At 44.5% G+C, this 21,140-nt stretch overlaps 1 protein-coding gene across 12 annotated transcripts in view; it reads left to right on the top strand.

Moving 5' to 3' along the window:
* Positions 1–21,140, top strand: part of PKHD1 (PKHD1 ciliary IPT domain containing fibrocystin/polyductin) — a 389,637-nt gene that overhangs the window by 16,485 nt on the left and 352,012 nt on the right. For all 12 annotated transcript variants that reach the window (XR_002091425.2, XM_019491318.2, XM_019491321.2 and 9 more), the window contains 8 exons: positions 977–1,034; positions 4,571–4,649; positions 7,287–7,361; positions 10,374–10,438; positions 13,897–13,936; positions 15,249–15,319; positions 19,203–19,304; positions 20,246–20,341. Coding sequence is in view for 11 of the 12 variants with exons in the window: in XM_019491318.2 (XP_019346863.2) it covers positions 977–1,034; positions 4,571–4,649; positions 7,287–7,361; positions 10,374–10,438; positions 13,897–13,936; positions 15,249–15,319; positions 19,203–19,304; positions 20,246–20,341 (586 nt within the window). In the remaining variant the exon portion in view is untranslated. The remainder of the gene's footprint in view (positions 1–976; positions 1,035–4,570; positions 4,650–7,286; positions 7,362–10,373; positions 10,439–13,896; positions 13,937–15,248; positions 15,320–19,202; positions 19,305–20,245; positions 20,342–21,140) is intronic.

A 21,140-nucleotide genomic window follows, 5' to 3' on the forward strand; every position in this document is an offset into this window, starting at 1 on the left:
TCCATGCTCCGTTGGAAGCTGCGGTGCAGACATGCCCGGTGAAGTACATCTACCTAACTGGAGCAAAGAATTGATACTGCGTGATCTGTAATTCCAATAAAAAACTTAAAGTTCAAATTTCAGACACTGGACACTGGCTACAAACAGGCTTACCATCTGTGTTAAAGAATTACATTTATTTATGTGATGGCGTAAAATGGCCGTCATTGTTCTTTCCAGGATTTAGCTTTGCTTGTATCTGCTGCTCTCCTTGACCTGAAGAAGGGTATTTTGGACTCACAAGGTTGTCTTGCAAACCTGCAAGCTACTGATTTGGTCCAAGGAAAGATATTGCCTTAGCCCACAAATTTTGCTGCTTGTCTGATCCAGCATCAGATGTAGAAGGCATTCAGCCAATCCTGATAGAGCAAAGAAATTTGGGATAATCTCCAACCAATCATGAGGATTTGAGGAGCAGAAAGACAGGCAAAAGGCTGTTAACTATTGGTTTCCATCTATCCCACATACGCGTGGTCAACTGTGTAATGCCCTCCGTGGTAGAACTATGTAGGATTGTCCCCTGGCAACTCAGGCTAGACCCCCAGTGGTCCCAGTGCAACCCAGTTGCTTTCAGTGTACGGTGTAACTGGTGAATAACTTGCTAAGACTCCTGTTAGCCATGCATAAACTGGAGAGGAATCTCTTAGCTGCAATGACTTAGCAGGCCTAGGAGGTATAAAAAGAAATACAACATCATTGCCGTCACTGACAATGGCAGATCTGACTTTGAATACACAGGGGGGACAAATATGCTGAGCAAGAAGGGGGCATTTTTTTACATAGTCGCACATCAGAGTAGAGCTATGCTTTAAAGACAAAGCCTCAGATAGGAGTGTCTGAAATGCTGGCTGCCAACTGTGTTGTGAACGATATACAGTCAGATCTCATAGGGCTGCTGTGAAAGCTTGTTTAGTTAAGTAGAAAATTCTTCTTGCAGTTTGCCGCCGCTCAGACACCTGTGGTTTACCAAATTAATCCACCATCTGGAGTCCCAGGTAAGGGATCTTTCACATCGGGACTGCTTTGATTACTCTTTGATGTTTCATATTTTCATCCTCCGTATGACAAAGCTGCCATTTTCTATCTGACACGCTGAGGATTGAACTAGTCACCTCCAGAACTAAAACTAACACTTGAGCTATGCAATCAAGCCTTGCCAGCTGATACTGTAAGAGACTGCTATTTTTGGTGGGTTGGGCCCTGTTGCATGCACTGACCAGCACTTTGCTTGTAAAGATGCCAAATCTCCTTCATTTGAAGCTGGCTGAGTATAACGATGTTGCAGAACAACCACATTGCTTATTGTAAATCCTGATGATCGTTTGCACCTCTCCCCCTTTTTATTCTTGTAATGATTCTGACACAAAAATCAGCTTCCCCACTTAAAACATAAAGCCCCAATTTGGAGGGAAAAGTGTGTGGTATGCAAGTAAATACGGTATTTGGATAATGTCCCAGACTCTATACCTGCAACTCCATCCCAACCTGTACAGCACTTAATTAACTTCAGGGGGCCCCTGCAATCATCAGAGTTCATAGATTCATAGATGTTAGGGTAGGAAGGGACCTCAATAGATCATCGAGTCCGACCCCCTGCATAAGCAGGAAAGAGTGCTGGGTCTAGATGAGTTCAACAATCAGGATCTGAATGACCAAAAAAATGGTAGACAAATGCCAAGCTATTGGTGTACAATTCAAGATGAACAGAAACACTTATATAAAAAGGACTAGGTGCTTGGCAATTGTGAGTATTTTTTACCTTCTCTTTTGTATCTCAGTGCTGGTTTGTCCAAACTGTTACCCATAGCTGCTTCTTTGTCTACCAGGGGTGTAGGTTGTAGCCGTGTTGGTCTAAGGACATAGACAGACAAGGTTCTTTGGGTGATATTTTTTTTATTAGACCAACTTAAACAGTTGGGGAAAAAAATTCCAGCTAATTAAGTTGGTCTAATAAAAGCTATCAGATTCACCCAAAGAACCTTGTTTGTCTTTTTCTACCATAATTTTGCTACCATTTTCAAGCTGCTTCTGGAGATCTTAGGAGCATTTAACATCTTGAAATTTGAAGTCCTTGGAAAGCAAGGATCCTAGGGTATTTAGAGTCTAGACAGGCATGTAGTGAGGGTGAAAGTTTAATGCACGTTAGGCACTTTGATAAATCCTACTAGTTAACTATCTGGCTCTTGAAATTCCTAAATAATTTTGTCAGTCTTGTCCCTACTCTCTCTGTGTGGGTGTATGAGTGTTTTGGTGTATGTTTGAGCTAGGATTCTTAAAGGTAAGTGCCCAGATCCCATTGCAACTTAGTGGGAATTAAGCTCCACTCCTAGGTGTATCTACACAAGATGTTTATTGTGGAGCTGACTAATTTAGCTCTGCAGTAATTGTCTCGTGTCTACATGTGCAGTGCTGCAGGAAACTAATAAACTGTGCAGCAAGGTAGTACCTGCAAATACAAGCGCTATCCTACTGTGGAGTTATTTACTGTGCAGCAATGTACATGTAGACACTGACCTGGAAGTAAATTGCTCCTGGTTAGCGCAGCCAGCAGGGGGCTACACAACTTCCTGCTGCCTAGCCACATGTCTCAGCAGCTACAGGAGGCTCATGGCCCAACCAGCTCCTCTGCCACCTGATGCAGCCACATGCTGCTTGGGCTTGACCGCCGTGCCCCCTGCCCACCCGGGGTTGGCACCCAGACAACTGAGGCTGGAGCTTGGAGCTCTCTTGGATGCTGCAGGCAGGCAGGCAGAATAGGGCAGGAACGGCCCTGTCCTAAACTCCTGCCTGGCTCAGTTTGCTGCTGTCTCAGGTGGACGTGTAGATGCTGCACCCATGAGTAGTTGACTCTAGCACAAATTGCTCCATGGCTTATCCCATTGCATTAATTATATGTGTAGATGTGCCCCCTTTTCATAGATTTATAGATTCTAGGGTTGGAAGGGACCTCAGTGGCCCATCTAGTCTGACCCCCTGCCCCTGGCAGGGAAGAAAAGGGTCACCAACCCTGGGGTCATGTGAACCCAACCAGCTGCCTGTCCAGTCTCCTCTTGAAGACCCTCAAGGATGGGTGAGCACCACCTTTGGCTTTTTTGAAAAAATCTAGCCTTGATGCACAGGGCCAAGTGCAAGTGATCCTTTGCCATGTTACAGTGAAGGGCATTTCTGTGCTGAAAGTTTAACCCTGTAACCATTCTGAAGACTGAAAATGTGTCATGGTGAGTGAACAGTCATCTTCTGGAGGAGTTAGTCATGGAAAACCTGTGGCTTTATACACGGCTTTGTCAAGCCTAATTTACTTTAGAGTTTGACTCCCATCCGTGGGCATATCTACATGTACCATTAATGCACAGCAATAAGTTCTGGAGCTTACTGCTCCCAGGAAGCTCCCAGGTGCACCATTTACATGTGTGCCCAGACCACAGCACATGGAGCTGGGTCACAGCAGCCCTGGCTGGCAGGGGACCTGGGGGCGTGGGGAGAAGGGGTCAGCCTGCCAACCTGGGGCTGCTCCAGTGTGGCTCAACACATTGCGGAGCAGCTGGCTGGGGCACAAGGGTGCTTCAGCCCGGGGGCTGGCTGGCAGGCAGCAGGATTGGCATCTACATATGTGCTGCTATGCACAAAAAATACTCCACCGCATGGTACCACTCGTATTTGCAAGTCCTACCCTACTGCGGAGTTTATTAGTTTCACGCACCCTAATAGGGGTGCATGTGTAGACACAGACATTTACTGCGGAGGTAATTAGTTTGCAGTAAACATCCCATGTACATGAGCCCAGTGACCCCTTTATTTCCCTTTTAAAAACCAAATTGCTGCTGAGATGCATCTGGTGGATGCACCAAAATAATGAATGTCTGGGTGCTAAAGTTTGATTGCCTGAAGTGACTCGGTAGCAGAGCTGGTCAGAAATATATATATTTTTTGGCAGTGAAAAATGCTGAAGAAATTAATTTTTGTCATTGCTTATCAAAAAATGCTTGGTTTCTGGTGAAACACAAATGATTCAGGTTTTCTGGGTAAAGCCAGCAGTTCTGAGTTTTTGGTCATGCATGACAGGAACCTAATTTCCACTGGCAGTCAGCGGGAGAGTTAAGTACTTCAACTACTTAGGCACTTCTGTAAATCTCAGATCCTATTGCACCCAGTAAGTGCCTGAGAATCTATTTGGGAGCCTATCTGACCTTTCTTGATCTCTGAAAACCCTTAATTCAAAATGTGGGTGGGTCCTTGTTCAACTTGCCACTTTTTGAGTTTTAGTCTTGAGCCAAAAAGGCAAGCACGTTACAAAAGTAGACACACGGTTGGTTTTTCAGGAACTCGAGTGGGGTGGAATAGGATTATACTTCACCACATAGAAGCCTAAGTGCTACTTAGAGACCTATTAAGTGGAACAGGATCTGGCTCTTGACACCTAACTACCTTTGCAAATATGTCCCGTAACCCCTACTTTGTCAGCCTGCCTCTGAAAACATTTACATGCTGCTTTAAAAAATAACCACTTAGTTTTCCTTTTCCTTCTAAACAGGAAGCCTAATAGAAGTCTATGGGCAGGTCATAGCAGGAAGTTATGAAACCATGGACTTTGACACTGACTACATTGATGGGTAATTATGTCTGTTGGCTTTCTGGTTCTGCCCATGTGGTTTTTTTGCATTTCTTTCTTTGATCAGCCTCCTTGACAGCAATAAATAGCAACCAGTTGGCACAGAATTCCCATTTCCTCTAGTTGTGCTTTATTGCAGCTCATGAGTTGGGCTCCAGCAAACTTTGCTAATCTAATTGCAACTGGTCCATTAAGCTAGTCCGCTTATTTACTGGCGGCACAGTCAATCATGGCTCAGTGTGAATTGTACTGTAATTGCGTCTGGTGGCTGTAAGTTTTATTTTGGTGAAACAAATTGAAAGAAACCAATTAAAATAATGTAAGAGTCCAAAAGTTAAATAAATGTTCTTCCCAATTTGCATTTTTTAGAAATGCTATTAGTCGGAGGCAGGGAGCGTAATTCTCAGAGCAAATCCTTAGTCAAAGCAGAGGTATTAAGACAATAGGCCTTATTTTTTTCTAATGCTATCAACCCTGTTTCATCATTTGCGCTTCCACACAGTGGACCTCGTTTTCTTTTGCCCTGTCGCAGATTGGTCATTTCTCAAGAAATAAAATGCTGCCTGTCTGGAGTAGGGTTGGTTCTGCAGGATGGAGAATTGGGCTTAGTGAGGTCACTGTGAAAGCAAATTGTGGTAGCCTGGTTAAGCAAGGGGAAAATGTCACGCTTCATAGGGGTTTTACTGACCGCACCAGGAGTCGGGAAGATACCTTCCCCTACCACATCATTGCCTCGGCTGTCCTTTTTGCATTTCTGAAGCAACACATACTAGTCACAGCTGGACGCAGGAGTCTGAATCTGATGGACCGTATGTCCGAGATGGTGTTATGAGCCAAATCCTTAGATGGGAAAATTCTGACTCGGTAGATGGTGTCTATCAAAGCCATTGGTGTTTCACTGATTTACACTGGCTGGGCATCGAACCCTACATTCCTATGCTCTGGATACTCATTAACACCATTTGTTCAATATTGGTTATTGTTTCACTTGCTTTGAATGGAAACGACAAGGGCTCTGGGCAATGGAATGGAAAGCTGGACAATGTTTCATTGTGTGTTTGATTCTCCACTGAAAGCTGGTTGTCTCATTTACAACATAACCCCGATAAGTGATCCACATACTCGAGGAAACTTAGCAGACAGGATATGCTCGCTCATTGAGGGGAATGCTTTGCTTCTTTTTAGCAAATGCACACCTTGAGTGATTAGGGCTTTGTTGCAGTCCTTGCCTCCGTCACTCACATGTTATAAAGGAGGGCTGGGCTCCTTGTGTTCGCAAGGGAGTTCTGCAGCCTTCACAAGGGACAGGACATAGCATTTGACTGCCCCTGAGAAGCACTTCAATACAGTGTTACTTACCTGGGGGGTTTTTTCCCTTGAAAAGCCCCAAATCGAAGAAGATTCAGTTAACAAAAATAAGTAGATGATCTCACAAGTCTTTTTCCTATGATCCTAAAACATAAAACCCAGCCACATTTAGTCTCCATTCCAAAGCCAGGACCTAACAAAGTGTTTGTGTTGTAGTGCCTTTTGAATTGCACAGTAGCCTAAATTGTTGTTGCATCTGAACTAATCCGCCTCTGCTAATGATGCTAATTGTAATCATAGAATCATGGAAAATGAGGGTGGGAAGGGACCTGAGGAGGTCACATCTAGTCCAACCCCCTGCCCAGAGCAGGACCAGCCCCAGTGACATTATCCCAGCCAAGGTTTTGTCTAGCTGGGTCTTAAAAACCTCCAAGGATGGAGAATCCACAACTTCTCTGGGTAACCTGTTTCAGTGTTTTACTACCCGCTTAGTGAGAGTTTATTCCTAATATCCAACCTAAACTTCCCTTGCTGCAACTTTAGACCATTGCTCCTTGTTCTGCCATCTTCCACCACTGAGAACAGTGTAGCCGCATCCTTTTCATAACCACCCTCCACACAGTTGAAGACTGCTATTAAATCCCACTAAGCCTTCTTTTCTCCAAACTAAATGAGTCCAGCTTCCTCAGCCTCTCCTCATAAGCCATGAGGGTTTCCATCTCTGAGTTGTATTCAGTTGTTGTCTCCCGCTTAAATTATGTGTCCGCCAAAGCAGGGAGTGTCTTAGTTTTTGTTATAAGCGTGAAAAGCCCTTGTACACCCAGATCCTGGTTTGGGAGCTTTAAATATCTTCAGTAATACAAATAATAATAAAAAATAGCATGTTGTACACAAGGGAGGATAGCAGCTGATGGTGTTTTCCTGCTGTTTTTGGGTAATGGTTTTACTGGAACCTACTCTACCAGTTGGATGCTACTCCATCCCACTCAAGTCCCTGGAAACATGTTAACTCATCTACCATTGCAACACATCACCAGCTGAGCCTTAAGACTAAGTCCTAGATCTGCACCGAATAAGAGGCAGTGATGAAGGACGAGGACCCATCATTTTGGGTTTTTTTGTATGCATTTATTTTTCAGGGATGTGAACAGCGTTGAATAGGATCACACTTAGAGCACCTAATAGCCAGAGTAGGATCTGGCCTGGGAGTGAAATCTTGGCCCTCCTACAGCCATTGGGGGGGATTTAGCCATTGAAAGCTGGACCCGAATATCACTCAAGAGCATTGTGCTTTACTTTCTTGTCATGTTTTTTCCTTTTTGTTTTCTAGCCCAGTTATTCTTGAGGCTGAAGATGATGGGTGGATCAGTCTGTGCTCATTTGCCAACAAGCAAAACAGAAGCATGTTAGTTTCTGAGTTTCCTTTGCATTTGAGTTGCACTCTCTGAGTCTTATTGCTTCAAGCACGCTTGTCTTATCGAGGATTTGCCTACCTGCACGACCCGTGGTAACAAAAGACAAGTCCTTTGTCCCAATGCAGAGACGGCCCTTGAAAAGTCAGCCGTCGGGTGAACAACTGGAATTACGGAAATGCTTGGGAGTTCAAAATATCTGTTTTTTTGACACTGTAGGACATGTAATGTCCACAGCACAGGAAGTTTTGATATTTAGGATTTGTTTTCATTCCAAATTTCATCAAAAAAGTTGAAATTTTCCAAATATCTCATAGAATATACATAAAAAAAAATAGATATAGAAAAATGGACTTGTTTCCATTGGCTGTTGTCAAGTTCATTTTGGCACGGATGGAAAGGTATAATGTCATATCAAATATTATTAAATAGGGTATCTATGACGTTTTTTGACAGATATTATGATTGATTTTTTTTTTAATGTCATATAAAAGTCAAAATGAAATGAATCAAAATGAGATTCACATTTTGCCTTAAAAGCAACAATTTCCTGGGAAATTTTAAAATGTTGATGATACTGCATTTTCTGGTGGGAAATGATTAGAAAATCATTACTCAAAAGCCCCTCAAGTGGATGTAAGCTGGAGCCTTGCAGGGACAGATAAAATTATGAAAACATAGGCCTGGAAGGTCGTCAGGAAGTGATTTGCTCTGACCTCTTCCTCAAGGCAGGATCTCCCCTGTTTAAACCACCCTAGGGAAGGGTTTGTCTGACCTTCTTTTCACAACTGCTGAGGATGGACATGCCACAGCCTCTTTATGTAGCCTGTCCCAATGCTTATCCACCCTCGTAGTGAGAAAGCTCTTCCTAGGATTATGACAAAGTTACAAGACATCCCTTTTTTCTCATCAGTACCAGATCTTTGCATGGTTAACCCCCAGTACAGCTAAGGTCTCAGAGCTCCTGCTCCAACTCTGCCGAGCAGTTCAGCATAGATGCAAACCTGGCTCTTTGCACACTGGAAGTATTACTGATCACTTTTAACACACCTATCCTATTAACACACAGTATCCTATTCCACCGGAGTGGACTTGGATGTCTGAGAACAGTCCTATTCCACCCTGATCGAGAACCTGAGACACTTTTTGCAATGCACTGGGTGCATCTAGACGTGCTCGTAACTGTGGAGTTGACTAATTTGCTCCGCAGTAAAATGTCACAGTCTACATGTGTGCTGGTATTAGGGCTCAGTAAATTAATTAACTCTGCCATAAAATAGTACTGTCAGGGATTAGTGGCCCTGTGGCCCAGTTTCCATGTGGCAGATACACCGTAGGGGTCTAGTGTCTGTCCCAAAAGGGCGGGTTTCATTCATGCTGTCTGAAGACTCATATTACCAACCACTTACGGGGTTGGGGAAGCATTGCACAGAGGGGCTGCACTAACTAGTCACTGGTATCCTGTCCTCCTCTGGAAAACCTGAAGGCACTTTCATGATTGGATTTTGGCTCAAATAGACAGCAAGTCCCACCAGGGGAAGTGAAGTCCCACTGGGCAAGGCAATGGTGACATGTGAGTCAAGGTGGAGCATTGTTTGCTGGGTACATATAGTCAAGAGTGCATTTGAATTGGATCCGGGACAGTACTATCCTATGGTGGAGTAATTTACTCTGCCAAAATGCACATGTAGACGCTGGCTTGGGCTGGTTGGGGTTTGAGGATGCTACAGTGCAGGGGCTGCCTGCCAGATAACCCTGCACCATAAAAGCCTTGCGTCCCGGGCAGCCCCTCCGCTGGCCACTGCCACCACCCGGGGACCAGGGCTGACCTCCCAGGCCTCCTGCTAGTCCAGGGCTGCTCCACCTTGGCTCAAAGTGCTGTGGTCCTGGGTCCATGTGCAGACGCTGGGCCTAGCAGCACTGACTCCGGCATGAATTGTGCCGGGGTTTATTTCTTCGCACTAATAACACATGTAGATGCACCCGCTGTCATCTTAGCTGTAAGACAATCACAAAAAGCAGCGAGAGGCGGAGGACCCATCACCTTTTGTGTTCCTTGTTTTCCAGGGACTTGAACAGGGCGGAATAAGAATCACGCTTAGGTGCCTAAGTCCACTTTACATGCCTAATGATTGCAAAAGAAGCTGATTCGGGGCCAGATCCACGAAGGTATTTAGGTGCTTAACTCCTATCCAGGTACCTGACTCCCTTAATTTGAATGAAAGCAGTGGGAGTTAGGCAGTTAAATATGTTTGAGGATCTGGCGCTCAATGCATCATGAGAGAGAGCTTGCTGGACTGGACTTTGGTGAAGGGGAGCTTTCATGTCCTTGGGATGCCAGCTCCTGATAGCGACATGCCTGTCTGCATTGCTTCTTAAGCCCAGTGCAAACTCTGCTATCTCAGTTTCCTTAAATAATAAATCCCTTCTCTGCTGCTGATGAAAAAGGTCTTTGTTTCAAATATTAAAGCTCTAGGACCAAGCAGCTAAGGATTTAAGTGGTTTGACAAATCATTGTTTAAACTTTTACAAATCTGCCCAGGGCATCATTGATTTTCAAAGCAGTTTTAACATTAACAACATTCTTCGCTTACTTGCTAACAAACCATAACTGCTCCTTCCCCTCTGGGAGAGCGTCTCGCTTAATAACATGTTGCAAAGGCTCCTGTCTTCTTCCAGTGGCAGATGGGGTCTAAGTCTTTGTTCCAGTGGGTTAGAAGAGAAGGCAAAGTCATGTTCAAGCTACCTTTTGTATCCTCCCTACATTGGGACCATCCTGAAATGTTGTGAAATTCAGAGCAGCCTCTGAGCTGCTCCTCTTCCTTGTGCCCTTCCTCCCATGCAACTTCAGCTCATGGGCAGGTTCTGGGCTAGTTTGGTCTCCGACCTGGGGACAACCTGACTGCAAATGATTTTGGCTTGGGGTGGGATTGCGAGATTTTGCTGGTATTTTTCATTCTTCCAGTAGCACAGTTGTCTTTTATTTGTTATTTTTTTTTTTACAGCTATCCTATCCAGGGAGAACATGGAACGGGGACCCTGAAGTGCCGTGTAGAAGGCAATTATATCGGTCAGTGAAAAAAGAAAAACCGCGTGTGCCTGGTATTTTGGTCTCCTTGGCTGTGTCCAGATGAGCACAAACTTTGGTTCCCTGGGGACAAGTAGCAGCTGGACACCTTGTGCTGCTGCTAGTTGTCCCCTTGCAGTGTGGAGAACAGCTGAATGGGTGCTATGTGCCACATTGCTCACGCTTGTCTAGACGTGGCCTTCATGACAGACCTTCTCAAACTCTCACCATTGCACTGGGAAACAAGGTTGGGGAGCGAGTCCTTGGCACATTTCTGCCCTTTCCTACCCTGATTGTGACCAAACCACTAATGGCTGCAAGCTCTTTCTTCCCCTGCCCATTTTAGACCATGATCTTTCTTTTAGATGATGACTCCTTAGCATGCCTCCTGGCACCTCCCCTCCAGGACCTGAAGATGAATTGTGCCTCTGGCATAGGAGTGCATGCACTCCAATGGATTCAGTAGTTCATTTGGTGGCTGGGCCACAGCACTGTATCCTAGGGGTGGGGAGCTGCCTCCTGCTGCTGACATCTCATCCGAGAAGTGCCCTTGGTAGGAAGTTGGAGGTGCGATCGCTTCACGTGGTTGCCGACAGGTCGGGGTTTGTGCTGGGGGAAGCTGCATAGCACAGACTCTCTCTGTGGTGGTGACCTGTGTCTCATGGTGGGGGTTTCACATGAACATTTCAGAAGGGAGTTAGAGATAAAATTGGCTTGGAATCCATCCAGAATTTTTTTTCCCATCCAAAATCAGGATGAAAAGGCTCTCCTTACTCCTCCCATCCCCAAACTCCCACACCTTATAGAATCATAGGCTCATAGGAAAGTAGGGGTGGAAGAGACCTCATAAGGTCATCTAGTCCAGCCCCTTGTTCAAGGCAGGAGCACCACTGACTAAACCATCCCAGTGGTGTGTCTGTTTAACCTGTTCTTGAGCATTTCCAGGGATGGGGATACCACAATTTCTCTAAGTAGCCCGTTCCAGTGCTTGACCACCCTCACGGTCACACATTTCCTCCTAATTTCCAACCTCAATTTCCCCTGCTGCAGCTTGAGGGTGTGGTTCCTAGTTCTGTCCCCTACAGCCACCTAGAAAAGCCCATGTCTATCCTCTCTATAACTGCTCTTCAGGTATGTAAAGATTGTTATCAAATCAGTCTGATCTTCTCCAGGCTAAATAACCCTAATTCTTTTAGCCTTTCCTCATAAGTCTTGTCTCCCAGCCCCCTGATCATTTTTGCTGCCCTGCACTGGCCTCTTTCCAAACTGCCCATGTCCTTGAAGTGTAGGACCCAAAACTGGACACAATACTCCAGGTGAGTATTGGGTTGAATAGAGTGAAAAAATCACTTCCCTTGATTTGCAAATGACACTCCCATTAATACAACCCAAGATGCTGTTGGCTTTTTTTTTTTGCAACAAAAGCACCCTGTTGGCTCATATTCAGCTTATGGTCCACCTTATATATATATTTTTAATGAATTTTGCTATTGTTGAATCAAAATTCTGCAGCAGACTCAGGAGTGGGTCAGTGTTTCTGCTATGAAAAAGGCTCCCTGGACTCCCTGCTTCTCCAGCTGTCTCTTTGGCGGCCTGCAAGTCCCAAACTCCGGCTTGCTGGCTAATTAGATGGGCAGTCTGCCTACCCATCAAATGGGAAGCCTAGAGAGCTGCCTTGTGGCACTAGCTGAGGAGCTGACCACCTGTACAGTCAGGCAAGCAGCCTGCGCACTTTTGGGGATGGCATCTTGAGGAAACTGCCAGCCATGGCACTGGGGGCCTGAGGAAGTGCTGTAAGGGTTGGTAGAAAACTGGGTTGGCTGGCTGGTAAGCCTGCCAGGTTTCTCATACAAGTTCTGATAGAAATGGCACAATCCAGCAGAGCCTTCCTATTCCACTGAGCCAACATATTCCCAAGAGAAACCATCCAATGGGGACATTTTCAACTAGTTCTAGCTCAAGGCTTATGTCCTTTTCCCCAAAACCCCTAGGAAAAGACCCAAAGTAGTGCCTTAAGTTCCTAAAATAGGACTCAGATGGAAGTTAGGCCTCTAGATCCAAAAAAAATGCAACCAAATCCAGAAAACCCCAAGTTTAGCCTCTGTGTTTTGGTCCTGCGGGTGTCCTGGGCATCCAGTTTAGCTGTCCCCATGTATGAAGAAGAGCTCTGGTCTAAGCAGTTAATTACATAGATCAGGAGTGATCAACTTGCAGCTCGTTGGCCATCGGTGGCTCATAGGTATATGGCGTCTGGCCCAGGGGACTCCCCACAGGTTGGGAAATTTGGCGGTGGGGGAGCAGTGGCAATTAATACCATCACCCTCCCTTGCTTCCAAATTTCCAAGCCTTGTGTGGTTGGTTGGAGCTAGGCCATGCCCCCTTCCCTCCATGTGGCTGAGTTGGGACTGGGTTGTACTGCCTATTCCCCATGGGGCTGGGCTATACCCCCTCCCCTTGCACTGCTGGATTGGGGCAGTGCCCTGCCACCTTCTCCTGTGTTGCTAGTTCAGGGCTGGCCATGTCCCCTTGTCCCTGCATAGCTGGATCAGGGCCAGGTCATGCCCCCTGTCCCCTGTTCCCTCCCTGCCCTCTTCCCCCATGTGGCTGGATTAGGGCCAGGCTGCCACCACCCCACTCTGCACGACCAAATGGGGTCCCATCATGTTCACCCTGGGCACTGGATCAAGACCACCAGCCAGATCCAGCCCAGAGATAGAGCAGGCACTACCCATCTGGTCCATTGGGCAAAAAAGTTGAGCACCACTGGACTAGGTCCTTGAGGGTCTAGTCTGGGAGGTGGGCTTGAAGCATGCCTAACGCAATGAATAGTGCTGAGTTTGGCCCATAGTGCAGCAACCAGGGTCATTTTCCTTCACAAATACAGCCTGTGGTGATGCAGCTGCCTACCTTTTGCACAAACATTTAGGTTACTCACCTGGGAAGTGGGAGACCTTGATTTCATGTCCAGCTCAGCTTGGCCAGCGGGGGAGTCAAATCCACTTCTGGGTGCTCTCTGCCAGGCCATTCAAACCCCTCTGTGTAGATGTCTGCCCCAGGTGGGTTGCTCTACAGTAAATTGCTCTACAGTAAACACACCCCAGAGCATTTGCACATGTAGATGTGCCCGCAGTGAAGCACTTGATGAACTTTCGATGTACTCGAGAAGGCTAGATTTTCTTTTACAAATCTGAATAAGAGATGTATGTTTAACTGTAATTAAGGATTAATAAAATAATTTATTTGGACTATTTCTCTCTAGTTTATTGCACTTTTAAAAACCTAATATATAATCTATTAATTAGTGCACATTCCAAAAAAGGTATAGTTGATTTTGCTTTGATCTTAAATTGAATAATATCTATTACATGTGATGATGCATGTACCTTTTGCACACCCCCTTTCCAAAACCCTAGGTCCATCCATGCCTACAGTCAACGTGTTTAATTTTTTTCTTCTGGCAGGCTCACAGAACATTAGCTTCTCAGTGTTTAACAAGGGGAAGTGAGTAAGATTTTTTTCCTCTCTTTCTCTGTGATTTCTGAAGCATGTGTATCTGTGCTTAGCTCTACTACTTTGCTATCTCAAAAAGCTGAAATGCTTTTCAGATCAGACCTGGCAGTGAGAAAGACATTTCTGCCTAGCGCACATTTCCAAGACAACTTTGGTTGTTATTGTGCTTGTCTAACTGCAAGAGAAAGACTCTTCCATTGGGTACAGTTGGGGGTAGACCTTTTGGTCAACCTCTGGTCAGTGGCAGGGAGGCTGGGGGGGGGGGGGACTGTTGGTCCTGTCTGTTTCTTTGAGATGGGCTAAATCCTACATTTTCCATTTATTTATTTTGGGGGGTTGTCTGCCTTATCTTCTCTTTTTTTCACTCATTCTCTCCCCCTCCCCCCACGCCAGAGTTTTTCCAAGGGTGGAAAAGGCAAAAAGGTAAGTGAAAGTGGTAGAATCCTCACTTTTTACCATTATCCAATCAGAAGAAGTTGGGAAACTATAAGAAAGTGTGTGAGAATCTAGTCTTGCAGCATTGTAGAGTCACAGAAAAGTGGGGCTGGAAAGGACTTTAGGAGGTCATCTAGCAGCTCATCACTCTGTTCGAGGAAGGATCATTCCTATCTAAACTATCCCAGACAAGTGTTTGTCTAAATTATTCATAAAGCTATAAAAATAACCCATCACACAGCTGCTAGGAAAATTGCCCCCAAACACTAAGAACACCTTAACCTTTCACAGGTAAAGCAGGGGGACAAGGGCACTGCCAGTGCCCAGGCACTGCAAGGACAGGAAGTATTTGATAAAATTCACTTGAGAGATCCAAGGAAGAAGACCATGTCCACCACTACAGAGGTGGACAAAACCCCTCACATGCCAGTCTGATTATATCAGAGCCCTGGTTTATAATGGGAAGCTTTTAGATGAAGAACATCAGCCAGCACTTTTTGCAGTACTTACATGAAAGTTGTTTCATAGTTTCATAGTTTCTAGGGTTGGAAGGGACCTGAATAGATCATCAAGTCTGACCCCCTGCACTGGGTAGGAACGAGTGCTGGGATCATAATACACCAGCCAGATATATATCCAACCTCCTTTTGAAGACCCCCAAGGTAGAGAAGAGCACCACCTCCCTTGGGAGCCCATTCCAGAGCCTGGCAGCCCTAACCATAAAGTTGTGAATGAACAGTTAATTTTCCTCTTAGAAAAAACAGTTACCCTCAGTTTATTCTGAAAGTAAATGCTTCCTGAGCCTTCACTGACACCACAGGTAGCTCAGATTTCAGGGACCCTCACAGGAATTTCTTTCTTGTTGCAGGTCAGTGGTACACAAGGATGCATGGCTTATCAGTGCTAAACAGGAGCTTTTCTTGTATCAGACACACCCAGGTACTGTAGAGATCAGTCCCATGATGAGCCCTTTTAGAAGGTCATGAAGACAACCTCTTATTGCTAAACTTTCCCAGTGTTTTCTTGTGCCCTTATCACAGCTGTGCATTTCCCCTTTTATCCTATGCTTTCATGGGTTTGGAGCACACAAAAAAGTCCTCAGAAGGAGATGGAAAGGCTGGTTTTCTTACATGCTAAAGATGTTAAGTGCCCCAATTCCCTGCTGTCTCTTATTTTGTGGCATTCTCTGTTTCCTGGATCCCCAATGAGTAAGACTTTGTAACATAGCTACCAGCCTTTTTGAGTGGGAAGTGGTGGAAGGGTTGGGAGAAGGACCCTTCAAGTGTTGCCAACCCAAGACATCTTTTTTTACTGATAATCTGCAAGCTTTTTACTGCCAACCACACTGTTTTTACTGACATCTATGTTTTTACTGATATTTGTTTTATGTAAATGCAACTATCCTGCCAAGCCGTGGCCTGAAGCCAGGCCTCAGTTAGAAGGTGTGGGTTCAAATATAGAGGTTTAACATCAACCATAACAAGTACAAAATAAGTAAACAAGTACAAAAGCTTGGCTGTTAGTAAAAAAAGTTTTTAGTAAAAAAATAATTTTCTTGGTTTGGCAGCCCTGCTTGATTGCAGTGATGATTTTACACTGCAGGGACCCCCTACTCACCTCCACATCCTGATGCATGTGACTGCATCCTGAACCATGCTGCCACCCTCAGTGAACCCCCCAGACTTCCCTCTGCTAGCCCTCCTTCCCCTGTCCCACTCAGACCCCAAGGAAGCCTATCCATGACCCAGCAGTATTATATGTAGGCTGGGACACAGGAGCAACAATGCATGGGAGAGTGATTCTTGCAGGGTAATGTTCTCCTGCTCACATGCCAGGTGGTACTGCTCTGCTCTGTTTTTGGAGCTTCAGTCAAGTTGTAGCTGCTTAGTGTTTTTACTGATGGCTAAAGTTTTTTTCAGACTTTACTGATAGCCATTTTTAGCCTGAACTTTTACTGACAGACAGTACATTTACTGACATTTGGTAACCCCAGACCCCTTTTAAAGGGTAATCTCCAGAAGTATCAGCATGATTGCTATTCACGGTAGGACAGGTGATGGGTAATGAATCAGCAGTTCTAGTCCTGCCAAACCCATGCTAGGTGCATCATCCTGCTAGGTTCAGGAGGTTCTGAGTAACCACAAAGCCAGCTGAGGTTTGAAATGTGCAAGGTACTTTGGAGAAGGCAAATTGCTTCCTTGTCTCAGCTGAGTGAATTGTACCTCTTGAGAGTCAGTGGGAGAATCAAGATTTCTCTGTGTATAATGTGGGAAAAGGTTTACTGCAGACTGCTATAGTAGCGTGTCAGGAAGTTAACAGTTTATCATCCAGTAAAGTCAAAACATTCACATGCAGCTTCCAGCTTTACACAACAGACCATTTAAATCTTGAATAGACATTTTCATGGCTAAGTGTTGTCAAGGAGATTTGACAAGAAGCTATATGTAAGACTCAAGGTAGAAATACAAGTCCAAGCTCTAAAGATCATCAGAGCAGGTGGAGGTGTCCAACCTAATATTTTTGGTTATTATCGTATGTTATATAAGGCTAGAAAAGATCACCTGGTTCATCCAATCTGGTTTTCTAAATCTTTCAGGAGCTCTAACTTGATCCTAAAGTTTGATATAACCTTTGACTGTAGCTACCATAGTGAATAGACCAACAGGTTGCTAAATGCACATGTATAAAGGACTTGGTTCAAATGATTTAGCCCCCTAGTAATGACATTAATGGTAGTAATAGTAGTAATAATATAGCATTTATAAAATTAGGGATAATTATGTTATTTTAGACGTGGGGAACTTAATGCACAAGAAGTTCAAGCGGCTTGCTCACACCCAGAAAAACAGTGGTAGAACAGGGAATATAACCATTTTTCATGTCTCAGTCCAGTGCTGTATCCATTAGGTGATGCTGCCTCAATAAGGCCCTTAAAACTAGTTGGCTTAGATGTATTTTCAGATGTAGGAAAGTTAGAATAATCTTTAAACTGCTTTGAAAGCAGATTGCAGCTTCCTGTTCAGAGCAAAAATTGCTTCATTCAACAGCAGAAAGCTTACACGCTAGGGCTGTGGTGGCCTAGTGCTTAATGCATTTCACTGCCGCTTCAGACCCTGAATGGGACCCCTGTTTTGGACTTACTTTAAAGCCTGTTCACAGGTGATCCGGATTTAAATAGGTACCTGGTTTTTTAGGCTGGGGTTAAGACGTTTCTGTGCTATTGACCACTTCACTCCTTTCTGAGCTATTGGCCACAGAAACTGGTATGCTTAACTATGCTAGCTGTATTGACTGCTGTGGGTGGGAGGACGTTTGCACATAGTATATGAATGTTAAACTATCATCTAGTGTAAAATAACCAGATTACCCATGTGAAAAGAGACTGTAAAGGTCAAATCCTGAGTGACACCAAGTGCTTACAACCTCCTTTTGCACCTGCACAAGTTGGAGATGCTTAGTGGCTCCCAGGATTTCATTCTCAAGATTGAGAATTACGAGAATCATATTTAGACATTGGTGAGCTCAGTAGTAGTCAGACATGTCACTGCCGTGCACTGCAGTGAAGGGTACGAGACCTTTGAAGGCCGTCAGGCGGGTACTTATGATGCTTGGAGTGGAACTAGGTACAGACGCTTATCGGTTGTAAAGCAAGATTATTTACTCACGCCGTTAAGGTGGTGAAAGACGGAGGTCAGAGATATTTGGTTAGTTACAGCTTAAGGTTCGAAGGTCGGTCTGCATGAAAGTCTTTCGTCGGGCAGATAAACGGAAAAAAAAATTGGGTCGGCAGGTCGGTGATTTACGTCTTAAGATTGGGTCGAGACGCGAGGGGGGCACTGGCAAGTGATCAAGTTGTCAGTTACTCTGATACGTGTGATCAGAGGTCTCCAAGGTTCGTACGGAGGTCCCCCTTCTTCACGGAAGTGAAGATGGGTTTTATTTGTATATTAGCCAATTGTTTTTCGCCACGTCATAAATTTAATGAGAATCGCCAATTGTATAGTGGTCTTCGCTAGGGTGTTATCATAGGAACACTTCCGGACACTCCCTGTCATTCTGACCAATTACAATGATTTATATAAAGCAAAGAAGGCAAAAGTTTTTATCTCTGTTAGTGGCGCAGTAATAAATTTCTTTTTGACATGCGCAGAAAAAAAACTGTTATTTTCATCTTGTTAGTTAACCCTTAGTTACCTTGTATAGATTAAAACTGTTTTGATTAATATATTTCTTGCTTGTGGCATGGGCAGTACTTAATTTGCTTGTGACAAGACATTTGGGCTAAATTCAGAAGTGAGCCACACAGGATGTAGGTTAATTTAATTTCACCTTCTTCAGGCCTCCTCATAGTATAAGTCCCATCAGTCTGGGGGTTGGACGAGATGATTCCTGAAGTCTTTTCCAACCCTATGACTCTAAATAATCATAACATGAATTACAGGAGTCACTGAAACCTTTTCCATAAGGTTACTGTAGCCTTCCCCAAATTGTCATTTGTCCAGACTCCACGTACTTTCTCAAATTAATTCTTGGTGTAATTCCACTGGTTTGTAGGAGTTACATCAGGAATGAGTTCAGTGCATTTAAGTTGTAGGAGCTTGCTCCCATTGATATCAATGCAAATGTTGCTGTTAACTATAATAGAGCAGAAGGGTGGAAGGGGTCTCCTGGGCCATTGAGTCCTGCCCCATGTTCATAGACAATTATTAACTGAAGGAATCTCCAAAACAGTGTTGAGTACTGGAAGCAGCAGGGAGATCAGCCTTTCCTAGTTTGGGTGAAAATTAGTTGTTTTCCGATTCTTCCTTTTCTTTCTCTATAGAAATAGTGTCTGTGTTTCCCACCTCTGGAAGCCTGCGTGGAGGGACTCGTCTCACTATTACAGGAGATTTCTTTGATCACCCACTGAAGGTCACCGTTGCAGGTAACAATGTAGAATCAGGTGTTAGATATTGCAGTAATGCAATGAAAGCTATGGCCCAAATCCTGTGCTTACAAACACCTGAGCCATTACTGGTACTGTGTCCAGGTTTGAGCCCCACACTTCAAGAAAGATGTGGATGGATTGGAAAGAGGTCAGTGGAGAGCAACAAACATGATTAGAGGCCTGGGAAACATGATTTATGCTGAAATCCTGGAAGAATTAGGTTATTTAGCCTGAGAGAAGACTGGGGGAGAGGCGGGGGGTAATCTGGTAAATCTTCAAAAATCTGAAGGGTAATTATAGAGAGGATAGAGATAAACTATTTTTTTTGGCCATAGGGGACAGGATTAAGAGCAATGACCTCAAGCTTCTGTAGGGGAAATTGAGGTTGGATATTAGGGGGAACTTTCTGACTATGACGGCGGTCAAGTATTGGAACAGTTTTCCTGGAGAACTTGTGGGATTTCCAGCCCTGGGAGTTTTCAAAGACAGGTTAGGCAGACACTTGGCTGGAATGGTTGAGTCCAGGATGATCCTCCCTTGATCAGGGAGTTGGAGTATATGCCCTCATGAGGTCCCTTCCATCCCTACTTTCCTATGACCCTGTGAGATGATCAACTTGGCACAAGTTCAAAAGACCCGGTTCACCAGCCATTTCACAGTCAGTAGTAATGACCCCAACCACCCCCATTGAAGTTGGGATGAAGCCAGTGGGATGACTGTCTTTATTCTTTTTAAGTCAAATGAATAGATGGCTGGTGGTATAAACTTGCTTCTATCTATGTAGGGTGATGATGCTCTTTTTGAAGACCAGACGAATGAAAATGTTGAAGCAGGGATTTGCTGACCTCATCTAGAATCAAAGTTTATCCCATAAACAGCTTGGGCTTGGATTCGTGTTATCAAGCCTTGTGCTCATTATTCAGACACCTGTTTTTCAGGTGTTCCCTGTGAAAACGAGTACATTTCTCCCTGGAAGATCATATGTATCACTGGGCCAGTTGACAAGACCAGAAGACTCTCTGCACCCCAACCAGGTACAGCAATTTCAGGCTCAAACTGGCAAACAGATTTGCTGCCATTTGTAAATGGGGTGCAGCAACTTCCTTGGTGGTGGCGAGAGGGGCAAAGCCAGAGTTATCCCGGAGTTACTGATACTGCTCCATGTGGGGTTCCATAATGAGATCGACTTCTAGGTTTGATCACCAACCTCCATAGTTAGCTTGGGAATTTCTGACCATGGAACAAGGATCCTCCATATTAACCTAGCAAAATTATTTGCTTTTGGCCTGGAACCTATGAGCTTGGCCATTCCCAATAAGTCTCCCTTATTTCCTAGGGATCCAATCTTTTCTAATTCCTATTGGCTCTTCCTAGGAATTCTCTGAATGCTTTCCTCTTTCCTTCCTTGTTCCTTTCAGCTTCTTCATTCATCTCACCTCAGTTGGGGATTTCTAGGCATATTATCCTCTGAAGGCTATTGACAGATAAGGTTCTTTGGGTAAATGTGATATCTTTTATTAGACTAACTAAATAGTCGGAATAATTGGTCTTTGCAAGCTTTCGGGCACAAACATCCTTCTTCAGGTATACAGGAGAGCACACAAACGAAAACAGACTTTCCCTATGCCTGAAAAGGGTGTTTGTTCCCAGAAGCTTGCAAAGAACAATTTTTTTTCCAACTATTTAGTCAGTCTAATAAAATATTTACTTAAAGAACCTTGTCTGCCTATGTCCTTAGACCAACATGGCTACAGCCAACAATTCTGGAGGCTATTGGTCTTTCTCTTTCTTTATTGGAGGGGATTTTATCAATCGAGGCACAGCCTTTGCAGA

The sequence above is a fragment of the Alligator mississippiensis genome, chromosome 1, assembly GCF_030867095.1.
Source record: "Alligator mississippiensis isolate rAllMis1 chromosome 1, rAllMis1, whole genome shotgun sequence".
NCBI classification, from domain to species: domain Eukaryota; kingdom Metazoa; phylum Chordata; order Crocodylia; family Alligatoridae; genus Alligator; species Alligator mississippiensis.